At 41.6% G+C, this 19,438-nt stretch overlaps 1 protein-coding gene across 2 annotated transcripts in view; it reads right to left on the minus strand.

The window, feature by feature from the left end:
* PLPP1 (phospholipid phosphatase 1) overlaps window positions 1-17,161 on the minus strand; it is a 62,718-nt gene extending 45,557 nt beyond the window's left edge. Inside the window, exons 1-2 of one of the 2 annotated variants that reach the window (XM_069000798.1) lie at window positions 16,888-17,161; window positions 697-851 (exon numbers count right to left, since the gene is read on the minus strand). In XM_069000798.1, the coding sequence (XP_068856899.1) occupies window positions 697-851; window positions 16,888-16,945 (213 nt within the window). In that variant the 5' untranslated portion in view covers window positions 16,946-17,161. The remainder of the gene's footprint in view (window positions 1-696; window positions 852-16,887) is intronic. The other variant, XM_069000799.1, reaches the window with a different exon arrangement.
* Window positions 17,162-19,438: the final 2,277 nt, after the last annotated feature.

Consider the following 19,438-nt stretch of genomic DNA (forward strand, 5'->3'; position numbering starts at 1 on the left):
AGAAACAAGATGTAGCTTCAGATTCAAAACTATTCTGCACTGTTATATTTTGATTCTCTAAGTCGGTTCAAACCTTACTAAAAACTGGGATACAAGCAGGCTTAAAATATTGTTAAAAAAACCTACTAAAGAATTAAATTGTTCTTTGTCAAAATCATGTGGTCTTTAAAACACTGAGCCTCTTTTCTACAAGCAATTAGATTTTCAGTCTCTGTATCCCATTTTATCCCACTCTTCTTTAAAGAGTAATCACACTACTTTTAAGCTAGAAAAAGCTTTTGAGTCAAAATTAGACTTATTTTTTAAGAAAGTACATGGAAGCAACAGTTATCAGTTATAGGTATGTGCACTGCATTACAGTGCCAACTTTTAACATCACAAAGTGTTTAAGTTACTGGACGAACCCATTCTAATCATTCTGTAACATTTTGGAAGATATTTTTCTTCTCCAGTGATAAAAGCCTAGTCCAAATTTTTTTTCTGCTCCTAAACCAAATAAAATTAGCAACACTAGCAGTTAGAGAATAGTTCCAGATTTTCTGGGCAAACAAAGTAGCAACAGCACCTTTCACATGCATATGTCTATACATATATGGGATTTTACCTATATAGACTCAACTCATATACCGTGCTGAGCTCTTGGAAGGCATACATTTTACTCCCATCACCAAAGCTCCCTATATATTAGCTACTTACAGAGAAAATGGGCAGGGTGAACCCCACTGTGTAGAGGACAGTGGATGTGATGGTACTGTCATGGAACGGATACTTGATGTTGTCATCATTACAGAAAAAGCCTCTCTGATACGGTTTTATTTTGGCCAAGTTTAGAACACCAAGGGGTAAGCCAGCTGTTGGGGGAAGGAAAACAAAAAACAAAAACAAGAAATACATGTGGTTAAATAAAAAAAAAAATCATTTCTAAACATGCATGGAGGAAGCTACCAAACATGCATAACTCAAATTTCCTAGGTATCATGCAATGCACATACTTAAACCAAATCCTGTTTATAGACATTTCTCTTTTAGAAGACTACTTCAGAAAGACTCTGAGATTCCTCATCAGGTACGGATGTTAAACAAAATACAAAGTTCAAAGTCTTCCATCCCTAAGGTGAGTTGCCACTGAACCACACTGCACCAAGATTACATTAAAGAAAAAGCCTTTACCCTTCACATGACTAAACAATTAGAGAGGGCAGGCAGTCTTTCATGCCCCCTTCCCTTTGCCACTACCCCATGACCTTGGCTTGTATCTGATTTGCCAGCCTTGTTCTATACACTATAATGTGGCTAGTGTTTAAAGATAAGACAAAAAATACACACAGATTTTGTCACAGTTAGGGAGTTAAAGATTTCATGCAAGTAGTTTCCACGCAGGTAATGGGAACAAGAGAACTGCAGGGACACCAATGGACACTTTGAATGGATTGCATCTCCAGGTAATGAGACTATAGCTTTTGTACACTTTGGAAGATTTCTGCATGAAAATATACAAGTTATTAACATGGCATCTGAGACCTGGGTACAAATTATAGCTCTCAGAATTTACACACTGTGATATATTACCAATTCCCTCTCCTAGAAGTTAACTTGCACTATACTGACAGTCATGCCAAAGAAGCCATCAAGACTTCTGACAATTATATTCAGGTCTAACTTATTTCTGGTAAGAACTGCCTGCCATGGAATACACATTTGCAGGAGCAATAACCTCAGGAAATCAAACTTTTTTTTTTACTCTACTTTCTCACAGAATCAGTAAGGTTGAAAAGGCCCTCCTAGATCATGAAGTCCAGCCTTCAACCAAATAACACCATGCCCACTCTCCCCCTTTCCTTTGATCAGTTGAGCAAGCAATAGATTAAAGTGGCTAAATTACATAATGCTAAATCCCCAAACAAAACAAAAAGTAGATTTTGTTTTAAAACATGGTAAAAAAGGACAAATAACTGTGCATTTTCCCCAACATCCATGTAGCATGCAATTCTGCAAATAGACACCCTATAGGTAAACTAGACAGTGAGCACAGTTACTGAAGCAGGAACAACTAATCAGTACATAAACAACCTGCTGTACTGAGAACAAAAAACATTTCAAAGAAGTTAACATGATTGACTGAGTGACTGCTTTGATTTCTGGTGACATCTGTTTACTATCAGGTAAGTAGCTTAAAGGTGTTTTAAGTAAGCTTATTTCTATATACCTCATTAGAAGAAAAGACATGAAGAGTCAAACAGTAGGAACAGAGTGATAAATGCTGGCCCCTTTTTTGGGCTGCTGAGTTGCAGTGCAAAGGCTTGTGAAGTGCATATTGAAACTGTACATGGTTGGTAGCATGCCAGCTTTCAACTCCTCTTCTAAGAAAATTGCTAAAGCCACAGAAAGCAGTTTGGGAGTAATTTAAAACCTCTTACAGAGCAGAGAGAAGTTTTTTTTTCACAAATCATCTGAGATATGAAAACTGTCCACACTTACTGATGCTTACCATCCCATATAGAAAAAGTGAACTAAAATAAAAATGGCAGTAAGGTTATTCAACTTTAAGCACAAAGTTTTTCATTAAGTAGCATGGCGCACCACTGAATCAACTACATCTCAAAAGTCTCTTTCCTTGTGCTTTAATGGCCGAGAAAAGAGCTAGAGCTTGACCAAGTACAAGTGACAGACAGAAGCAGATGAAACAATTGCAGCCCTTCAAATATGAAGGGGACCACACTGAAGAACTCAGAAAGCTCCCTCTGACCAAATGGCATTGCTGTATGTTCATATGCCTGGAGCCAAGTTTCAGCTACTCTCAAGGCCATGGCAAGATTCCACTAACATAACCTGGAGTCCACGCTTCCTGTCTTTACCTCTGCTATTGCATACCCAGAAGGATGATGGAGTGGTAATCCCATTACCTATGTGATACAATCATATCTTCTCAAACAGGTCACCAGATTTTCACATAAGGAAACATCACATGCTCATGATTAACTTAAGCAGAAGCTTGTGTTTTGCGGAAGTGGACTACTTCACAGACATAAATACCTGTTTTCCAAGGAAAGCCGCTACAATTTAATATAAAGAACTATAACACATAATGAATTTTTAACATGGGAAGGGGGAAAAAATAAAAGCAGCAAATAAAGGGGTCAGATGAGAACAGTTTCAAAGTGATTGCAAAATTCATCTGTATAGTCTACATTAAAAGAATACCAGAAAAAGGAAGTTGTTACACATTTTACAGTGACTGCCCATTTCCATTTTTTTTCATTACTGTTAGAATTCTTACTGCAATTCAAATGAGGTACTGCTTTCCAACAGTGGGCTAGAAGATTTTGTGAAGTGGTACTCAGTTAATCATTAACCTATCCCAAACAGTGACAGCATTTTTACTGTTGCTCGTTTTACAGGGAGAGAAGACAAGACTTAGTACATGTAAGCAAACAGTCCTGAACTTTCCACTGTAAGCAGAAAAGGAAAAAAACCCACCACTAATGTACGTAACAGGCCAGTGTTGCCACGAGAGGTGCCAAACATCTCCACGACCTTTAATCAGGCTGAACTTCTGAGGAATGTACATATGTTCAGTCTCATTAGCTTCTACAAACTGGAGCAAAGAGTGACCAAGATCTCATGCAAGATCACCAGGCTAAAAGCCAATCTTGTAGAGCAGCTCTCATGCCTTATCCTCTCCACAGTATACCTCCACTTCCTTTTCACCTAGACAGTACCAGCAGTAACCAGAAGGTGCTCTTGTGAACCAAGTGGATTTATACCTTAAGGGATCATAACGGCTTAGTTGCTATTCAAATCCCATAAAGCATGAAGACCTTCAGCTGTAAAAAAGGGCTATTTCTTGAAGTCACCCATCATTCTGACTGGAACATCTCAGAATTGGAGTTTATTTTCTGGTAGAATTCGTGCAGCTTATCTTGTCAAGAACTAGTGACCAATAGATTCTGGGCTGTTTTGCTAGGTAGTAGCAAGAAACAGCAGTCCTCTGAGCTTTCTCTCTCCTTTAATTATAAAGAGAAAACAACCTGGTCACTCCAGTGCTCTGTAACTGTTACAAAAGGACACACTTCTGCAGTGCTCCCACAAACAGACACTAGCTAACCCATTGGCCAGCCTGGATGGGGCTTGGAACAACGGTCCACTGAAAGTTGTTCCTGCCCGTGGCAGGCATATTGGAACAAGATAATCTTTAAAATCACCTCCACCCAAAATATCTTATGGTTTTATAGCCTTGAAAGCTACAGATGTAGTAACAAAGTTGAATCGGAAAACAGACTGCAAAGATTTTAAGTCTTTGCCTATGAAAGAAAGGTAAACAGCTTCATACTTGTGAACAAGAAAAAAAGCAAACAGGGTAAAGAGGGAGACAAAGGCAAGAATGATCCTTGAATTACTGAGCAGGGATTGCAGGGAAGGAACAGCCTTAAGTTTTGGCCTAGAACCGTAAGAACAGGGCAATACACATTTGTACAGAGTGAGGCTAAGCTAGTTACATGAGGTATGCTGAGCTCACAAGGAGTTTCCAACTCTAATTTGTAGGCCCAAGCCAGTTGCACTGCAGTTTCCACTGACCACCTACAGTAATTCACAGTAATATACATAGCCTTCAGGATTTGATCACATCTGGCTGGATGACATAGCATGACAAATGCTTGTAAGAAAACAAGGAAGGAAGGGAAGTCCAGGCTGGGAGAATAGGGAGGAAATCCCTGTGAGAATGGTCCTCCACCCACAGAAAAAGAACATTAAAAATAAAATACTAGTACGCAAGAGGAGAAAGTGAAGTCTTCTTTTTTTCCCCCAAAGGAAGTCCGTTTGAACAAAAAATGATGATATGCTATATTTTTAGTGTTTTTTTAAGACTAAACCAAAAAAAAAAATTAAATTTCACAGTTTATCCTACAAATGGAAGTGATGGGTACCAATCCATCATCTTTTTACAATGTGTGTAACACTGCACTAACTGTTCTGATCTGAGGCATTTATCACACTGGTAATTTTAGAGTTAGGTGCTTAAGCTTGGAGGCCTAAGAAGTCAGATTCTGACTCTCAAGTGTCCATGTAGCTTTGGCAGCAAGCTGCCCATTTTTCTTAAACAGAGGAAAAGAAGAATTTATAGCTGAGTTAGTGTCTTTTACAGCAGTTGCCGTAAGTATTTAAGACCAGCAAAGAATATTATGGCTTTATGTCTAAAAGAAAAGAAACTCTTCAAGTTTCTAACCACTTCAGTGATACTGTACTATCTAGTTCTCAACCAGATGTGGTGCTCACAAAACTTAGCTCAGCTTTCAAGAGCAACCCAACACAACTTAGACTGTACTGTCCTTCTCCCACCTCTGGCTATCCACCACTACCCCTTTCTTGCCCCAGCATTAGTTTTCACACAACCTGTCCAAAAAGACAAGCCCGTGCCCACACAACACAGGTTTTTCAGGGGCACTTGCTCATCTGGCCAACTGTATTACTGTAAGAGCTGACTTGAAGGACAGAGTAGGAACATGTAGCCAAGAGCATGTAATAAAGGACAACAAGGACAGCCCAGGACAGATCAGCTTCAATACCTCATGAAACTGCATCTTGATCAGCGGTGCTTTCTTCCCCACAATTTTAAGTAGTACAAAGGAATGCACTGTATTTTGTAAACACAAGTTAATTAGGCCACCTGGTCTCCTTATCTGTGCAAGTACTGAATCTCCACTTGAGGATCTGTGCAGTCTTCAACTCATGCTGGATTGCTGCTTCAAGTCCTCCAAGGCAATATGACTCTCTACTCCTATCTGGTCCTCAATCAGGAAGTTCTCTTCAACAAAACAAATTAATATCTAGGAACTGGGAGAAAGGCAGTTACCCTTAAGGGAGACTACAGCAAATGAGAACACTCTGGTTTGATTATTAACCAAAGTTTTTCCTCATGCTGCAATGAACCCACAAGTAAGTGTTAATTAAGAGAACCTGTACTGAACTAACATGAGACTGAAGAATTTTTATGTTCCTCTACACTTACACTGAAAAATATAAGCAACATATTCTGCACTTGATATGCTGACAAAGTCAGTTTCAGGTTTTGTAAAGAAATACACAATTTACAGTTCAGTTAGGGAGTGTCAAACAATAATTCTATTTGTATTTGAGAAATAATGAAATAATCTCCAGAAAACACATCAAATTATATCCTCAAAACAGATCAGCTACTTTCTACAACTTACATTCTTATTAGCAAGATGATGCTGTTAACCCCACAGACAGATAAATATCATTATTTCAAGCTAAACCTATACAGCTGTTAATTACTACCAACAGCAAGAGAGAATTTAAGTTCTCCTACTCTTACACATCTATTTTTGCTTTTATTTTCGGTAGGACAACCATGTTTGCTTAGCTGTTCATTTTTCAGTGTACAGTCTGGGGTGAGGAAGTACGCAAGAGATTTAACAAACTCACATCAACCTCATGCTACTGGAGAGAATTTAGAAACATCTGTAAAAGATACTGCTTCTGCAGAAAAGGAGAATGGCTGAAATTCTTTTTCTATGAACAGTCAAGAGAAAGAATCAACACTTAAGACAGAAGGTTCTGTGAAACAAAAAACTACCAAGAGGAAGAAGAGATTAAAATAATGAGAAAGCATTCAAACTTTTGCTAACTAGAGGCAAGGGGTGTACAAGAAAAAAAGTAATCAGTGCACTATTTATTTGCAGTAGCTGAGATAAGTGGATAGCCCACAATTTACCTCCTAGCCACTTTAAAGAACTTTATCTTACTTTTCTACACTACGGAATGTGAAGAATTTCTAATACCAACAAACTGATTGTTCTGATAATGCCAGAAGCTGTGATAGGCTTCAGTAAACAGGATACACGTATTTAAAAGCATGAACACCATTCTAATACCTCCTACTATTCTACTTGCAACTTTATGCTACTTACATTTTTATTTGTCCTCTGATCTATGACCTGGCCAGCAGAGAAGCCAGATCAGCAATTGAGCAAGTTCCTCACCACTTTTTGTTATGCCAGGCAAGGGTGATGGAGGCAGGAAGCAAAAGCAACCCTCCTCTGAACTGGAACAGCCTCAACACAAGCATGCAATTTCTAATCCAGTCATTTACTAAGACAGAACTACATCATATTCCAGTTTCTCTGCATTCAAGAGTTTACTACAGGGAAACACTAGTTCAGTTATCTATAGACCCAACTCATTAGAACAGGTCCAAAAATTTGTTTAAAAACATTAGCATGGACCAGTGTATTGTCCCTTATAATACATTTCAGTCAAAAAAAATGGACTTTTACAAGCACTAAGTACATGTTACTCTAAAACCCATGCAATTGTCTCTCCTGGGAGTGCTTAGAGAAGTGCAAACATAAATTAAAAAATGCAGAAACAAGTCAGTAATATATCCTATCCCGCTCTATTACTTAGAGAAACATACACCAGACAAGTGAGTCAACTGCAGGTCACAAGCAAAAGCTGTGCCCTGGGCTCTGCTCAAGGACAAGGGAAGGCTGAAGCTGGCCCAGGGATGGACACACACCTGGAAGTCGTTAGCAGTTCACCCAGTGTGGCAGAGGCCAACTGCACCATCACTGACAAGATTGAAAACACTGAAGGCTTCCGAAGTAACTGCTAAAAGTCACTAGGGGGACAAAGGCAAGGGATGGAACAGGAAACATCAGCAATTCTTTGCACTGCAGTGCTGCTCATGGGGCGGGGAAAAATCTAACTGGCTGCAGCCAGAGTAAACAAGGGTGACTTCCCCCACTATAACCCCTCGTGTAGGGGAAATTATATATTTTATCACTGCTTGCATTATGTGCTCAGCATTACATTCAGTTAAAGGCTTCAATGGTACTATACAGAGATTTAAAAATAATGTACATGCCCCCAAAGAGGTAGATTTCTGCACACAATCTACCTAAATCACTGAGCTTACAGACCAGGAGAGTAACACAGCCAAAGAAAAAGAACTGACAAGGTCAGCTGCTGGCAAGACAGGGAAGGATTTACTTTTTTTTTAATGTAGGTGACACCAACTTTGAATGTTATTCAAGACTACTGCTCTTTTAATCTCCAGAAGTTGCAACTATTTTCCCATTTTAATCTTTGTTTTGTGGGAGTGCACAACAGGAGGCCTTCAGAGTATTTCACCTATAACTACACACCCTAACTTGAAATACCATTCAGTCTCTAGAAATATAATAGGCAATTAGTTGTCAGGAACGTAAATGCTCATTTTCCAATGAGTCCTACAAGCATAGCAGTATTTTATTTAAACAGTCTTTAACGAAGTCAGCAGTGCTACAGAGGGACTCAGAATTTCCATGACATTGTATACCCTGTCATACACCACGACGTCACTTTACACTGTACACACTGCTGCATGCCACCATGTTTAAGAGAACAGAACTTAATTTTTCATGTTAGACTTAAGTTTGTAGTGTCTAATGGTACACTGTAAGAATAGAAACTCTGTAAAAAGCTCAATCTAAACAGATTTTAAAAGAAAAAGTGACCAATATACTCTTGAGCTATCAGAACAGTTTGTTTTGTACAGATTCAGGAGACTGCCCAAAAAGTCCATTACTTAAGAATTTGGAAAAATATTTATACAAAATTGCTCTTGATACTTGAGTACAATGCCATAGCATAGAAAGTCTTACAATACTTAGAGTAGGTGCTGCTTTCCATTTGTAGTAGAAGTTATCAGTATTAGATTTGTGATCTCAGTTTCTATGTATATCATTTTCCAGTGTTGATGACTGGACTCTTACATTTAAAGAAGAGATGGGACGAATGAAAAGTCTGCAAGCAGAAACGGTGACCTGACTTCCATTCCCAGGACCTCCACTAGTGTTTGACGCAACCATCACACTATCTTAGAGAATTTTAACTGAGTACTAGTACTGCAGCATAGGCTCACCTAACAACACAAAATTGAAGCCTTGATTTCCATGCATCAGCAAAAACCTACAAAAAAACTCACCCAAAGGAACACTAAGAAAAGCAGACACTGAGTAAAATAATGACTAGGATGATTTTTGGAATTTAATAGAGAGTAGTTTCTGACTATTTGACTGGCTCAATCCCACTGCCTGCCTTCTGTACCCCTTAAGGGCCATATATGCTCCCCTTTAGCTTGCTACACATCAGAAGTTTTCCCTGGTTATAATCAGCAGTTTATTCTCTCAGGTCTCTCCACCACCAAACCACCCCTTCAGCTTAAGGTAAGCAGTTCACTGCCCTTCCATGCCTCAAAACAAGGCAGACAAATTTAGATATATGTGTTCCTTACCATCCCAGTGGTCCGGTTTCAGAAAATATTGCACCTATTGCTTAGTTTCAGTGACTCAGTAATCTAAGACTTTCTGCAATAACAGAACTAAGTTAAATGGACAAAAATGCACTAATATTAAATTGAGGTAAAAATGTCACCTTATTCTAAGAGATTGAGAAGCCACCCAACATGAGAAAATTTGATACATAATTCCTTCTATATTAAGGCAAAAACTGAGCATAATTTCTCCTTAGTACAGTTTCCTCCTTTCCTAGGAAAGGGATTACATAAAAAATTGTGATCCTTCTTCTATACCAGGCATGGCTAGGTAACAAATTGAAGCTACCTTATGAGATCCAAGAAAGCCCCACATAGCTCCTCTGAAACCTGCATATTTAGCAGAGGCAGACAGAGGAGAGGAGGCACTAAAATCTAGGCTATGTCTAGCAAAATCCATTGCTTCATCAACAGCACCACAGAAATAAGGGTGTAGTGATATGGCTCATCCATACCTTTGGTTTCATTTAACAGCATCTGGTTGATAGACATTCCAAGATGCGTGTCCTAACCTGACAGACATCTGTTTTTTAATTAAAATTTTTTTAAAACCCTTCATTTTCCTGTTGCCTAATATCAAAACACCATATCAACAGAGATGCTAAAACTAAATTGAAGTACAACACAAATAAAACTGAAGTGCCTTCACAAACTTCTGAGTCAAACTGCTTCTTGATCACAGCTTTTTCAAGATTAATCAGTTAAATCTATAACAGAGCAAGAGCAGCCTATTGTTGTACTGGTCATTTCCTCTAACTCAATATTATAACAATACAAGAGTTTGATAAGTGCACCAGAAAGTTTCAACATTATCTTTCTAGATCATATTTTATTAAAGAAGCTTATTTGGGTCTATTTTTGGCTTCCATACAAACAAGCAGTCTTGATTTTAAAAGCTGTATCTGACTGTATGAGAAGGATTAATGCACCAGAAAATCCAGCAAAAGTAGAGTCAAAAACACAATGCAGGTTTATCAACAGACAGTTTTTAGTTCTATACCTTTGAGATCAGTCTCATAACTTGAAAAAGGAAAATTCCTCCCAGAAAGTGGGTCAACTCATTAGCAGTCAATTGTTAAACAATAAGAGGCAGGCATCAGATCCTTAATATAAGCAGGATAATTTTTTTAGTTTTAAAATTGCAGGATTGAGCTATTCTGGCTGGAAAATCACTTATGAGTCTACTCACAGGCAGCACTGAGAGATCTATTGCTACAGCTGAAGTGAGTATCTGCTCTAGTGGAAGGTGCCACTATCCACGGCAGTGGGGGCTGGAACTACATGATCTTTAAGGTCCTTTCCAATACATTCTATGACTAGTGTTTCCTGATGCAGTGGCAATTACACAGCTAAAAAAAACCAAAACAAAACAGCTTCCAAAACTATCTTAAGGAAATCTTGCTTCTTAAAAATAGCTTTAAATGGTTTTAATTTTTGTCATAAAACTAGCTGTTTGCTAGTCATCCATTATCAGAATTTCTGGTGTTTGTAGATTTTTCACTTGTTTTCAATGAACTATTTACCTGAATAAAACCCAAGAACTATGAGCTTCTATTGCAGAATAGGGGATGAAGACAAGCACCCCCACCCAACTAAGCAGATCTAGTAATAAATCAAGCTCATTTTAAAGCCATACTTCTGTGGGTGACGTATCTTGCCAATAGGTTTCTATGTAATTCTGTTCAGCACTCTTTGTCTTTTTCCTCCATCCAAGGTGAGTTTGTTTTAATTCTCCTGGACTAATTCTGGAAAGAGGATTATCAGTTGTTTGGGACAGTAAATCTGAGTCAGTTGGCAGGCTACAAGGCTCAAGTTCTCTTCTCATTGGGTACTTTCAAGAGTTGGGTCACCTCTTTGTGCTTCTTGCCTTCCACAGCTCCAACACAGTCACAGGCAGAGGATTATCATAGCTTTATCCCCTCATCAGCATCTGGTCAGCAACAGTGCTCCTACATAAAACTGTGCAGTAGCAGGCAACCAGTACTCAACTCTTTTTTTCCCCCAGCAGGGCTGTGATTGTGCAGCCTTCAGACCAAGCTGCTTTCAGTCAGTATGAGTTCATACTACCCAATTCTTTAAAACCGGGAGGTGTGTTGCATCAGCTCAGTAAAGCATAAACAAGCACTCAAGCAGTATGGAGGGGAGGGACAAATTCTTCAGCTATGAGAGATCAGCTATTTTGTAAATTAATTGTAATGTCATACTTAATTTTCTACAGAAAATGTAAGAAGCCCCTTCCATTCCATTACACAAAGGTCATCACCCTCATGTAAGAAAGCTGCAAGAGCCCTTCTGACTGTTTAAGGCTAAGGAAAAAAAAATCACCAGGACTCAAGCAGCTGGTAAGGAACCCAAGAGCTGATAAGCATCTTGCTCTATTACGCCAAGAGAAAAGAATATAGTCCTGAGTTCAAGACTTGGCTCTTGGGAAGGCACTGGAAGGTGAACCAAGATTCACCCATTGCTGTAAAAAAGTAAGTGCAAGAACTTCTGGTTTTGAGTCAGAAGTTAGTACAAGACACACTTTAACAGCAAAAGCTGGCAGAACAAGAACCAGACTGCTGACTTTGAATAGTATTCATTAACTAATTGAACCTCTACCTAAAGTTTTACTGCAGGTTTCTGATCAAGAGGGAGAGTCTCTGGTAGAGCATCTTTCTTCATGTGGGGGAAACAAAAAGTGACTGCTGCAAAGAAGAAAGCACAGCAGAAGAGGAAAGATTTGCCCAGTTTCAGGTAACAGCTATGTTTCCAATTAACTGAGTGTCAGTTTAATGAGTACCATGTCATGGTACTCATTATACTGGTGGATAGTGTCACGGAAGACAAACTGCTCTTTCAGATGTACTTGTTACAGCTTTACAATGTATTCATGCACTAGAAAAAGTATTTAGCACCCACATGATGTGGAAAATAAGAATGGTGACACATATGTCAGTGAGTCACAAATAATAGTGGAGGAGGTTTTATTTGAACTAGGGCAATCAGGAAGTGCTAACCCACACAGAACGAGACTTCCCTGACTGAACAGCAATACCTTAATTGTCACTGAGACTTCAGCCTTCAGTGACGGCAAGAGTAAACACTCCCAAGAGAGAAGAAAGGCACTGAAAGCAAAAACACTGTGCAGGGTGTGCGCAGTGGTCCAGCATTTAACCCCCAAAGGTCACACACTGCAAAAGCAAACTCACTGAGTCCTATACACATGCATCTGCTGTTTAGCATGTTGTCCTGTATCACAAAATATTCCAAAAGTCTTTAAACAGTAACCTGAAAGTGATGTGAGCATTTACTATTTCTGGATTCAGTTCATATGTCTTCATGTTTGTGAAGGACTAGACGAAGTTTCTTGACAAAAGAAAATAAAAATAATAATAATGTATAAATAAGACTGCCATAGTCTCACCTTCCCCACAGTCACAGGGTAGGACATGGTGAGGAAGAAAAAAGATTAAATCCCTACACAGATACAACTATATTCCACAGCAGTTTTAAACTTAACTAAGTAATTCTTTACTATTTCCAACATATTGCAGAAAAATGAATCAGAACAGAAAGGGCTGAATTTTTAGAAGGCTTCAGTTTTTCTAGTCTTGGGTTGTACATATTCTTGCATTACACCAGCGATCATATATTGACAAGTACAATCTCCAGTTACTTATAACAGCTTATCAGTAATTGTAGAGTCAGGCAAGGGACTAAAGAAATAGACCTGTGTTGTATTGCACCCCTGCACTCAAGTTAAGTATGAATTTCGACAAGTACAGACCAGATGAAAGTCATCCCAGAATTGTGACAGAGTGTTTTCCTTACAGCTCCAGTCACCTCTGCAGAGCTTACTTTAATCTGATTTTGTCTTTGTGAGAGTGATCTAAAGATAAATGCATTTAGCAGTTCTTCCACTGATTACAGGAATATTGCCATGCATTTCCCAACTTTGTTCTTTAATGCTGTTGACCTGCTGCAATGAAAAAAGAGCCTGATTTGCAATCAAACAATAGACCTCTAAGAGTGCCAAACAGTATATATATAGTGCATAATGAAGACATCAGTTGCAAGCTAAGTAATTAAGCTATTCTAATAAACTTTTTTTTTGCATGACAGTTTGCAAGTATAATAAACCATAAGAACCAAGCCTCAGTATCTATCTCTGAAAAATACTACTGTCTAGAATGCAAATCTCTGCCATGCTACATAAAATGTCTATCAGAAAACCCAGGAGTAACAGGAAAAAAAACTCAAGTAACAGAAGTATGAGAGAGAAAGAAATCCTGCAGTCCAGGCCGCTCATGCCTTCCAGTGCCAGAAGCAGCTGTGCACCATCTACGGGAGTGCAGGGAGTAGGGGAGGTGCTGCCTGCAGCACTGCAGAGCTGCATGCGGACATGCAGCACACACACACCCAGCACTGCAGATCAGCACACAGGGAATGCAGATACAGCCTCCTCGCACTATTTGAGGACAGGTACTGCAGAAACCTGCAGCTTCTGCTTTTTTTAGATTACAGAATATAAAGCTAGTTTAAGGCTGAAACTCCGGTGTTATTTTTAGGAGAGAATTATCTTGCTGATAAGAGGGAAGGAGTTATTTTCTCGGGCACCAAAGACTGCTTTCCCTGAATTCTCTCTCCTTTAGTGGGTAAAAAGTCAGATGAGGGAGAAATCTTTATTAAGGACAATTAAAAGAAACTTAGACTCAAGTTTCAGGCAACCAAACCGGTCTAATAATTTAATGGGGATGTTTCTACCTCCTCTTTTTTTCCCCTCTACCCACCTGCTCTTTTCGTTGATGTCTTTCTCATTCTCTTACCTCAACTCCATCTTAAGCATGTCACACCTTTCAGTAAACCCATCTAAATCACACATGCAAAAAAAAACCCAAAAAAACCACCACCAACAAAAAACCCAACACAGTATAGCTCTTCTCCCCCTTCCCTTTCTTTTGAAAAACTTACGCTGGGAAAGTTGAAACTGCACAAAAATGGCTTGACTAAAACAGGAGCGAGTAAATCAGACACACAGTCAGAATCACTTGTTTCCACTGCAGTGAGTTCATGGGTGTGTCAGATCACTGCAACTTCAAGTGGTAAGCTCGGATATCACTTGGGTTTCAAGTCCAACATTACCGAGACAATGAAAATAATTTTTCTTCCCCATCTGCACTTACTTTGGGGAAGGTATAAACAGGAAAAAGAGGACAGTAAAGAAAAGCTCTGTATCAAGTGACAAGAGTTAACTTGGGGATTCTGAGTATGCTACTGGTACCCCTTTTTGTGGTAGCATGGGCTACCACACCAAAATTGAGAGTTCAGCTGAAACCAGTCTTCATAGTTTTTAAACCGTCACTTCTGTTGGAGGTCTCATGGTCTCTGTAGTGGAGATACTAGGTATCATTTATCCATCCGAGCAAGTCACTTTATCTGGACAGTTACCTCCGTCATTTGAGCAGATACCAAAGTACACAAGCAGGGGAAAGGGCAGCGGAAAAGTGAGAGTTAAAGTCCACAATCAACCGGAACTATTGTTTTTACAGTAAAAAAATTAAATTAAACAGCCCATTAAACACAGGTAAGACCTATGTTCTTCTAAGGGCCTGTCTCAGCCATGTGAGAGTCAGCCAGAAGAGGAAGAGAACTTGGTCCTACATCCAGTATCTTTCCCATTCTGCAACTCAGCTAGAGTTTCACTGAAACCTGTAACTCAAAGTGTTTAAAGTTGCAGGTGTCAGGGCACTTCATATTATGCACTGCCTGCATTTTTCAGACTACTAGTAGGAAGTAAACAAGCCCAGGGGAAAATAAAAAGTCTGGCAACTCTCCAGCACACTGAGGCACCAGGTAAGTACATCTGTGATCCAAATGCTACACAGTGTGAGAGGAAGAGAAGGGAAAGGTGTGTATACTAATATTACACTGCAGAGCAAGGTCAAGAACCTACCTTCCCAGGTAATGACTTGGGGCAACAGTAGGGGAAAACCCTCATCCTTTCAGGTGGATGACCCTCAAGTTATATGCTTCTGCAGTCTTACCTTGAATATATTTTGCTTTCCTTGATTACTCAGGATTACTTATAATATGCCCATATGCTTCATACAGACCAAACCATATGCATAGTGCAAATTTTTTGTCTAATTATAAAGATTTTGTAATTACAATTATCCAGACAGACAAAACTGCTTCACTCACCATAAAGACAGCATGAAAGTTTAAGCCTCACAATACCATAGCCCAATAAAACTCCTGATCTGAATAAAGATTGCTCTCAGTGGATTACATGGATCCACTATCATTTTGCAAAAGCTCTCTCTCCTATAACACTACCTCAGAACAATGCATCATTCATTGTAATTTTGCTTTTTAATGGCATTTAACTACAGGTACCATTTCTATTTGAAGCATCCAGCAAGAAAAAAACGTTGTTCATTATGTTTATACTGATGCTACAAACATCTTCACCCAAGCAGGAATTCATGAGCTAGGCCTGAACACTATCCACTAAACGTGGCAAGAAAGTACTTAGATTACTGAAGTACTGACATTATTTAACAAGCTAACACCCAAAATTAGCACTTCCTAAGACTGACCAAGAAGTACATCTCCAGAGAGTAAAGACACTTCTCAGGCTCTCCATACCAAGAGGTGCCACTTCTTTACAAAGTGCACCTGCCTGTTCTCTGATCGATAACTGACATCATTGCCCTTTACACTGTATCATTAAACAAAAGGAGAGGCAGGACATGAAGAAGTTTCAACAAAGACTGACACAGAAGTAACACTGGGAATGCGCGGATATTTGGGCTGGCCAAGCCAAGCATTGCAGCGCTGTGGCAGTGTGCTGTGGCTGTGTCGGTTCGACGCATGGCCATAACCGAGGCATCGCTCCTGCCCCGACACCCATCTCTCGCTGCTGCACACGGACACGAGGGCGCAGACACCGCGCTCTAATGAATGCCCCATTTCACTTCCAGCCTACAGCTACAGCTCTAGCTCAGCGCCACTGAGATCGCACTCAACCCAGCCTTACAACGAATCCCTGCTCTGCTGCCGAGCACCACCGTGCCTCTGCAGGACCCTGGATGGATGAAGCGTGTTTCCGTGATGACGGTCCCTTCCAGGACAGCTTCCCGACCCACCCGGGATAACAAACACATCCCAGGCTGCAGGTATCTCCCAGACATCTACCTCTCCAGCACTGAATTTTGCCACAACCAGCTTTCATCTGACAGAGGAGGTTAGGGAAGGAAGAGTAAGGACGTAAGAGAGAAGTGGGAGTTACAGATGTCAGTGGATAAGCTGCAGCAGCTCCCTCCCCCGGGCGCTTTCCCTTTCCCTCCCGGCCCGCAGCAGCGACCAGATCCCCCCGTGCGGGCGCGGGGCGGGGGAGCTGCGAGGGGCGGCAGGCACGGCGGGGGCTGCGGGCCGGCCGGAGCCCCGCTCCGGGCGGTGCCGGCGCGGCGGGGAGGGGGAGGCGAGCATGCGGTAAGCGCAGTGCCGTGCAGGGGGAGAGCGGCCCCCCGGGGCCGGCTCCCCCCGGCCCTCCGCGGCCCCCGACCTACCCAGCAGCACGCAGAGCACGTCCAGCGCCACGAAGGGCAGCCGCGTTCTGTCAAACATGCTGGCGGCGCCCGGCGGCAGGCGCGGTGACAGCCTCGGCCCGAGGGGCGGGAGCGCGGCGGAGGCGGCAGGGAGGGGCTCCAGGCGAGGCGCTCCGAGGCAACGGCCCCCCCACGCTCCCGGCACCGCTAACGAGCCGCCGCCGCCGCCCGCACTGCGCTACTGCCGCCGCCGCGGCCCCCTCGCGCCTTTAAGGCCGGGCGCGGGCGGCGGGGCAGGGAGGGAAGGGCGGGCGGCGGCGCCTCCTCGCTCCGCCCCTCAGGGACGCGCCGCCCGCGGCCTCCGCAGCCCGGCGCTCGCCGCCAATCGCGCCGCGCTACGCCCCGCGCCGGGCCGGGGCCGCGGAACGCCCCGCAGCGAGCGCAGCCCCGCAGCGCACCGCGCACCGCCCGGGGGAGCCTGCACCGCCACCTGCCCCCACCTGCCGGCCCAGCCCGAGGCCACACGGGCCGTGGCTGGGATCTGGGAGGGAAGGGGTCGGTCCTCCGCGGAGAACACGGGGAAATTTATTATTATTATTATTATTATTATTATTATTATTATTATTATTATTATTATTATTATTATTGTTGTTGTTGTTGTTGTTGTTATTATTATTATTATTATTATTACTACTACTACTACTACTACTACTACTATTACACAAGGAAAAAGCTGTTTCCACCTCTGGAATCACTGAATCCTCCAGGTTGGAAGGGACCACAGTGGGTCATTTGGTCCAGCCTCCCTGCCCAAGCGCCGAGGACAACCTGGCTCCTTCCTCTTGGCACCCACCCCTTTTAGATATTTATAGACATTGACGAGTTCCCCTCTCGGTTGTCTCTCTTCTTAAAGCTGAACAGGCCCAGCTGTCTCAGTGTTTCCTCGCAAGAGTGATGCTCCGGTTCCCTAGTCACCTTTGTTGCCCTCTGCTGGACCTGTTCCAGGAGCTCCATGTCTCTGTTGTGCTGAGCAGCCTACAACTAACACCCTGCTCCAGATGTGGCCTCACCAGGACTGAGTAGAGGGGCTGGAAGAGTGCTGGAAAATTGCAAAAAAATTACAAAACAGCTGGATGCAGAGTTTCAGCCCAACCCAACCCAAAACAATCCTTTTCCTTGTTAAAAGCTTTTATTTGGAAAGAAGAAACTTACCAACACGAAGAATATGTTTTCTGCATAACCAGTTTTATTTTAGCACCATTAGCAACAAACCAGACAATTTTATTCACCAGTGTTGGGCACATACGTGTAGCTCCTGCTACAGAGCACATCTGTGTTTTGTTCAAGGCAATTACAGATGAGATGAGTGGCACTTCCCACAGCCAGAGGACCAGGCATAAGCTTTTCAGTCATTTCTCATATATTCCACTCCCTAATTCTGTAAACAGCTTCACTTTGTACAATATCCTAACGGCTGAATAACAGGTTTGAGGGATCCACAAGAGAGACAAGTTCTTGAGGTGGAAGTGCGTCACTAAATATGCTGTATCTTCAACTGTGCTGCCTAAAAAGGCACACAAAGTAGTTCCATACAGAATATATAAGCAAGCTCTACATAGCAGCCTATACAGGAGATCCCAATTTTATCTCAATGCCTAAGCATCATCCCGCTACATGTCAAAATGGACAGTTCTAGATATTAAAACTACCCTTGATTTCTGTAAGTGTAGTGTAAATTACAGAGCACATTTTCCTGTGGAAGTGTTCTGGGATGGTTTCATGAAGGTAGAAATTCCTGTTGTTTTAAAATGCATGAAGTAATGGAACAAATTGGAGCACAACCTGGCAATGAGGAGAACCGGGCTTATCTTTGTGAGAACTGCTGCTGAAAGAAGTGTGCAATCTGCTCTTCTCCTCACAAAGCAGGAAATTGTTCACAAGGTCTTAAATCAGGAGTAGATAACATCCCCAAAATTGAAAGATGGTTAAAAAAAACAGATGACAAGCAATGCAAACATTTCATGCACAATTGCCATAAGTGCTTTATTCAACCCAAAAGCATCAGGCTAATCTTATTCAGGCTAAGCTGCAAACAGCCCCCCTGATCCACACCCCTATGCAGTGAATTAGAGGCCTGAGAGATTGCACTAATTTAAATGGATCTCTTCCCAGAAGAATGTAAGCAAGATAGTGATTACACTTAGAACACCTGGAAATTGGGTCGCAACACAGCATTCACTGACAGAAATTAATCATGCTTTATTGTCCTGCAGTTTCTACATCTCTGTTTTACCCTTGAGATGTATCGTGCCTGAGGGAAGAGGTATCTTTGCAATCTTCTGCCAGAATTCAGGAAAGAAAGCAGTCTCTGGTTCCTCTCCAAATTTTCCATTGCACAAGGGATATGAGCCTTGCTGTTGCAACCCTATTCCCACCACTTGGCTTGCTGTGTCTTGGAAATCCCCAGCTGAGCACAGTTTGGGGATGTGGGTAGCAGTGCACAATTCCAGGTTCTCAGAAGGCTTTCCTGGGCCTTCTAATGTGGGCAGGTATTAAGCATGGAAGCATGCCA

Source organism: Aphelocoma coerulescens, assembly GCF_041296385.1.
Source record: "Aphelocoma coerulescens isolate FSJ_1873_10779 chromosome Z unlocalized genomic scaffold, UR_Acoe_1.0 ChrZ, whole genome shotgun sequence".
In the NCBI taxonomy this organism is placed as follows: Eukaryota; Metazoa; Chordata; class Aves; order Passeriformes; family Corvidae; genus Aphelocoma; species Aphelocoma coerulescens.